Here is a 6,989-nt window from a genome sequence, read left to right as displayed (position 1 = left end):
ATTTTATGGGATGCTTCATTACGCAGGTTTGCAATAAAACCAACACCACAAGCTCCTCTCTCTGATAGGATGTCTTCCAAATTTGCAACCTAAAAATATATATTGCATCATGTATAGAATGGAGAGACACTAGATAGATATTTCAAAAGTAACATTCAGAAGATAGAAATAAAATACACCTGCTATCTCTACATCTATAGATCGAAGTACATCAATAAAACAACCTAAAGGTAATAATGGTAAGTTCACTTAGCAATCCTTGCATTGTTATTTGAATTATATTGGCAGGCAAAGTTCCATTGTATGTGTAACAAGATAAAATTAAATTATTTCCAATATGATTGACAATCAACAAGAAGAAAGTAAGAATACGAAATTGAAAAAGGGAAGATAGTTACAAGGTGGAAAACGTAATAGGCTATAGTGTGTTGAGATCATGCAGCCATGCTGGACTCATTTTAGGCACGGATATGAGCCATGTATTTCTGAAAAGTATGGGCCTAGACTGTTTTTTGTCATGATTTCAAGGTCTTTCCAACCATGTATACAGCAACGGATTTAAATGGTGCCCAAGGGTACATTGCACCCTTGAAAATTAATAAATTGCATATAAGTCCTTAAAATATTTACAATCTACCCCCTCATAAATTTTAAAAGTTGCACCCCAATCTATCTAAGAACACTAAATAAGTTAGTAGCAAATTAAATTCGCTCATTGGTAAATAGGTAATTGCCGTAACATGTGCAAAAACTGAGTGTAGTAGAAATGAGAATGTTATGATGGTCTTGTTGAAATATACTAAAGAATAGGTTAAGAAATGAGTGTATTCATAGTAAGTTAGAGGTTACTTCTATCGAGGATAAAATGAGAGAGAATCGACTAACGTGGTTTGACCATATACAATAGAGACCTCTTAATGTATTGATTAGAAAAATTATAATATTATAGTTAATGTGGCAAATAAATCTAGAGGTAGAGTTAAGAGAATTCGGTTAGAAGCAATTAAGATGGATATGATAATTGTTAACTAACGGAGGAGATAAAAAATTTAACAGAATGGAAGAATAGAATTCATGTAGCCAACCCCAAACATTTGGGATAAAGGCTTGTTATTGTTGTAGGTAAATAGGTAGTTATTGCTCCCCTCCCCCCAAAAGAAAGGAATTTCTTTTGGATCCACCACTACATGCACAGGCATGAAGAAAACACCACATTAATGAAACATCGATGATCATTCTTTTGTTAACCAATTTATCCACCATGTTCCCAATATGCTTTATTTTAGCATTAGCTGCAACAAAATTGAACAAATATCTCATTTATAGCATTTTTCCAGTGAACAAATAGCTATAACAAGATTTGACCTGATATATTATTCAACATAGTGTTTGCAAAGGGATTACAATATATTTTTAATGGTTCTCCTTTTTTCTGTAACAATCTACATGTGGATGATTGTTGCATAATTTGATTATTGCATGGCACAAGGGTGTGCTACCTTTAACGCCTTCAGACTTACGCTATATATTTATGGATAAATGATAGTTAGGACATTCGCTAAAGTTATAATGTATTGTTACACACTAACATACATAAAGAGATATTTGTATAAAAAATCTGCTATGGTGTCTGCTATAACTTCATATTGCATGATTTATCATCTAATATCTCTCAGGACTGAACACAATACTGTTTGGACCAAATAAACTGACCGAGCTGGCCGATTTAAAGCAGCTTGGCTTGGTTCAGTACGGCATTAACCGCAGTTCGGGTCAGGTTAGCTTTTTGAGATTGGTGTCCGTCTAAACCAACCGACCTTTTAACATTCTTCGTGAGCCCCAGTGCACCTATGTGATCCACCCCCAGTTCACTCACATTATCTTGGTTCTAACTTGCAGCGGGTTCCCACTAAGGTACTAGTCCCAACTTATTACAAGTTATAAATCAACTTTTTATGAAGATAAAGTGATAGTGGGCCCACCAATCCATCATCTTCTTACCCAACCCTCAAGCTTGAGGCTTCTCCAACCTATCCATCATTACCATAACTCAATTTCTCAACTACAGGTTCCGCTTTTTTTTGGTTGAGAAATTAGTTTCATCTATCTTGTTCACATCAATTTTCACATTCTTAATCTCTATTGTGTTTACTGTTCATTTGCACTGGGAGATCATTGGTTTTAAGCCTCAGTATTGCCTTTTATTGATTTGTGTTAAGAGTATTTAAAAACCGATAGAATTGACCAAACCAAACTGAAATAACTCGGTTCGGTTCAAACATTCATTCACTTCGGTTTTGGTTGGATAGAAATTGACTAAAACCAACTGAACCGACCGTTTGCTCACCCCTAGTATTTCCTATTATGAGAGTCAGATTACAATAGACAAACATGTATCATTAAGCCATTTAGGATCTCTACTGATGTAGACTCATAAATGAACGAAACATGTACATATAACCGAGAATCACAAAACAAGCATAGGAGATAAACCTCTACATATGTGCATGCAACCAAATACATGTCTTTGAAGAATCAACTGACTCAATCAACAAGAAACGACTAAAACTATAAATGTATACAAACATATGCATTTTATAAAAGTCTGTGGTATATTGAATGCTTCACAGGGTTATCCTTTTCGTCTCTCATAAGATATTTTAAGTAGGGTGAGGATATATCTGCTGTCAAGTTGAGGTTTAAGGTGAAGTAAAAGATTCAATGTGCTTTAATGAGTCGAAAGTGAGGCAGAAAAGGTTATAATATTATTAATATCTCCAAATCAATGTATGATTTTCTAATTTTTTTTGTCTAGTGCCTCTTTCACTACGATGTTCAAGAAGGGTCAAATATATTCGATGAAAAATAATATTATTATCAGACCAAGAATAAAAATTTTCCAAATTTTTTAATATATACGGCATATATATCTAGAGTGACAGTCACAAACCACCTCCGCCACAGCCTCTGATCAAAATCCAACCCCCCTACCCCAACCCTGCTACCACACACCCTGAACACGATTTAATCCCTCCCTCATTGCTCATCGTGATGTCACAGCCCCTGAACTCGACCCTCCTCATCCTCCATCAGTACTACCTTCCCCATCTATTTTTGTCGCCTTTATTTTTCCAGTTTATGCTTCTCCATTTCTGTTGGGGGTGATTGGAAACAAAGGCTGTTCCCTTCGAGTATAAGCTATAGCTAGGTTTTCAACTTAAAACTATACATGATGAATGATCCAACCCCACTTATACATTCGGGTAGTGTATTGTCGATATCTTTCTACAATTGTACAATGGAAGCCACTAAATGCACCAGTAAGGAGAAGTGATAAAATTATATATTAATGGGGCAAAGAGGAGAAGATGTAGACCTAAAAGGACTTGTTTGGAAGCAATTAGGCAGGATATGGTAATAGTTATCTTATCGGAGTAGATGACCCATACTAGAACTAAATAGAGGAATAGGAATAGGATTCATGTAGTCTAACCCCAAAATTTGGGATGAAGGCTTTTTTGTTATTGGTGTTTATAGCATTGTGGCTTAGATATCTCCTATGTCTGGTTCTAAGGGCATGCTTCATGAGTCAATTATGGATCACTGATCCAAGAAAAGAAGCAGACTATGTGTTTTACAATTTGAATGGAGTTTACCGCATTACATTCACTAAAAGGAGAACAGTTGAGTTCAGACTTTAGTATTTCAACAGGAAAGAAGGTTTCTTTCAGTGCACATGAAAGGGAGTAATCAACTTCATCATACGACTAATCTGCTAACCAACTCATTTCAAAATTGTCAAAAATTTTGATACATACTTCTCGGGTACTTCATTATCACTCAACCTGGGAGCTTCCATAACCCAACCCCTGCTGCACATTCAGACATCTAGGTTTGGGTACCTTCTCTCAATTCTCTACTCCTTAGCATTTTGAGGTAAATGCACCAAACGCTCGCTGTTCCCAGGCAACAATCTATCATTGAAACAGAGCAAGCAACTTCATCCTAATACTAATCAACGAATTCATTGCAAAGTCGTCAAAGTTTCAACGGAAAACCGTAAAACATCACAGACTCAAAACCGATCAACCAGGAAGAGGTCAAAACACGAAAAAAATCCAGTACCTTTGACCGATCATCTCCCCGTAGCCTCAGTACATCACTCCCCTTGAGAGCCGAACCAGCTCCCTCCAACTCAAGAACAGCACTCACCAACGAAGTCGACGAAGACGACGATGAAGAACTCGACCAGCTCCTCCGACGACAACACCTCGCTCTCCTCGATCTCACTCCAAACCCCGAAACATCCCCCAGCAACACGCTCCTACTCAACGGCGACGGCGAAAGCGACGGAGATCGCGGCAAGAGCTTCGTCGGGATCGGATTAGGGATGCTCGCCATCAAAATCCCTCCCTCTCTTCTGTCTTTCTAAGTTTTTTTAAGATTTGTAGGTTTCTTTTGCGAGAAAATGAGAGGCGAGTCGATAATATAAAAGGGAATCGTGTGGAGGAGATGATGAGGGCTGAGGATAAATGAGGGTTTAAAGAGCGCTCCTCTAACGTCTGCCTCTTAAAAAAGGATGAACAAAAGGGATCACAAACGAAGATACAGAGAGGGATTTTGATAGATCAAAAGTGACCTCTCGAGAGAGTGGAAGGCGCTTGACTTGCTCACCTCTCCCTAGCTGACGTGTCCTGTTCCTTGGGCTTTTGTTTGCTGATGATGCCTCGCGGCTAAACAGTCACCAGAGCGCATCTAGTTATAGCTAGCAACTTACCCGATTTTAGGATAAATCACAATAGATATATTGTAAGCTACAAAATAGGGCTTAATTAATAGGAAACTTTTTTAAAATAGACCGGTTTTTTTAAAATATTTAGCAAAAGCGACCTCTTTTTTTTCCAACAGTCTAAAAAGAGGTCGATTTTAAAAAAAACATCTCCTAGAAAACATACGGGACTACTAGTCCCGTATATTTTCATTGTGCTAATCACGGAGTAGTGCTATCAAAAAACATACGGGGCTACTAGTCCCGTATGTTTTCAGCTGTGCGTTTTTTTCAAAAAAAAAGATCGATTTTGCTAAATATTTTAGCAAAATCGGTCTATTTTAAAAAAAAAATTCCTAATTAATAACTTAAAATACAAGTCATACCATCTTAAATCTAAAGTAAACTGAAACGAGGAATTTCAACTAAAATAATATATGGCAAAATAGGTTACTGCACTTCTGTATAGGAAAACTGACACTTGTATTACAATTAATAAGCTATAGAGCATATATCTCGTGTATTTGTTTTCAAGTTCAAATTTTATGAATATGATATGATACGTAAAATTTCGCTACTGAATTCAAAAACCAGACACAAATATCGTTTTGGGGTTCACCACAAAATGGAAAAATTACTGCACTATTAGAGTTCATATGAATCCCTTTTAAACGCGACCTAGTTAAGCTCCAAGATTCTCATGGGAACAGAGAATCCCGGCGGTACTTCAGAACCAACTTCGGCTTTTCAATGGGCCCCACAACTTTTTTTCCTCTGTGTACCAACTTCTAACTGGGAACAAAAGCTAGGGAGTTATGTAGCACGGACACGGATCCGACACGGCCATCCGACACGTCGACACGAGGCAAATCCTAAAAAATACATAGGATACGTGTGTTCGACACGTGTGTCCGACACGGACACGACACGACACGGCTTCATGTTATGCGTGTCCGTGCTTCATAGGTGATACACACTAATTAAGCACCCGTTAGGAGCTGTTTGGATTGGTTTTTTTGATGGGTAAAATGGGGGGAAGCTGCCAAAAATGTCAGCTTTTTGGCAGTTTTCCCCACTTTTACCCATCCAAAAACCGGAACCAAACGGGGCCTTAAGGTATACAATTAGCGGGTTAACCTCTGATTAGACGTATATAATGACGAAATAATTGGAGAAAATAATTAAGGTCAGAGATGAGGCAAATCGAGAAGTGATTAAGAAATTAATAATGAAGTGTAGCTGACAATATTAAATACGGTTTTTCTATAGAGTGCCCATTGACACTCTATAAGAAAGGAGAGAGATAGAGAGAAGTGAATGAGAAGAGGATCCCAATGCAAATCAGTGGACCCCCCTCCTCATTCATTTCTCTCTATCTCTCTCCTCTCTTATAGAGTGCCCATGGACACTCTATAGAAAAACCGTATTAAATATACAAGTTGGTCAAGTTTCCCTTGGAAAAATAATGTTAAATTGGTATATTAGAAAATGCTGTGTGTTATACTAATAATAATGTAAATTTATTGGCGGAGACCATCGCTGTCTGCTCTCCCTATGTGTTTTTGATCGGATATAAGATACAAAGCAACTTATAGACACGCAACTAGCATTTTGGGGTTAAAACAAACCAAAGTCAGAAGATTACTTAATGTTGTATATTTTTTTCCCCTCGTCAAAGACTCTATTTTGATTAAGATTCCTATGTACTTGGGGCTTTCTTTAAGAATTTTTTTTTTATCATTAAATTCGGTCTCACTAGATGGTGCAAATCATAGTTATTAGCGGTCTGTCCCTACATTATGCCCAACAGCTAAAATCATATTGGACTTTTGCTCTACTATAAGAATATTAGTCCCTCAAGTTTTTTATTAAGATATTACAAAGTACTTATTTTTTTAATAATCTATTCGAAACTTGCTTATTTATTTTATGTTGACGATAATATTTTTCTTACTGGTCAAATTGGGGGAAAATAAAGAGATGTTTCTGGTCTAGTTAGCAAGAAGAGAGAGGGAGCTCGTCCAATCAACAAAAAAGTTGGCAAGATTACAAGTTCTTTCTTTTTCACATTACTGCAAAGTCAGTAAGATTTGTTCGAAGTTGTGAAAAGTAAGATTTGTTCGAAGTTGTGAAAATGACTGATGTTTGGCAAATACATGAGGGATTTCCATCATGTACGAATGTAATGCTAGTGACTTCCACTAATGTCTTCTAAACTTAA

General features: G+C 36.9%; 1 protein-coding gene across 1 annotated transcript in view; it reads right to left on the bottom strand.

Annotated features, from left to right (window-relative positions):
- The window catches only part of LOC109849057 (ferredoxin-dependent glutamate synthase, chloroplastic-like), a 31,169-nt gene extending 26,489 nt beyond the window's left edge, over positions 1-4,680 (bottom strand). Inside the window, 2 exon segments of the mRNA XM_020418829.1 lie at positions 1-89; positions 4,126-4,680. The exon segment at positions 1-89 is cut by the window's left edge and continues 197 nt beyond it. Coding sequence (XP_020274418.1) covers positions 1-89; positions 4,126-4,401 — 365 coding nt within the window. The 5' untranslated portion in view covers positions 4,402-4,680.

This window comes from Asparagus officinalis, chromosome 7, assembly GCF_001876935.1.
Source record: "Asparagus officinalis chromosome 7, Aspof.V1, whole genome shotgun sequence".
Classification (NCBI taxonomy): Eukaryota; Viridiplantae; Streptophyta; class Magnoliopsida; order Asparagales; family Asparagaceae; genus Asparagus; species Asparagus officinalis.
The sequence above is the reverse complement of the archived record's forward strand: the minus strand, read 5'-3'. Positions and strand labels throughout refer to the sequence as shown.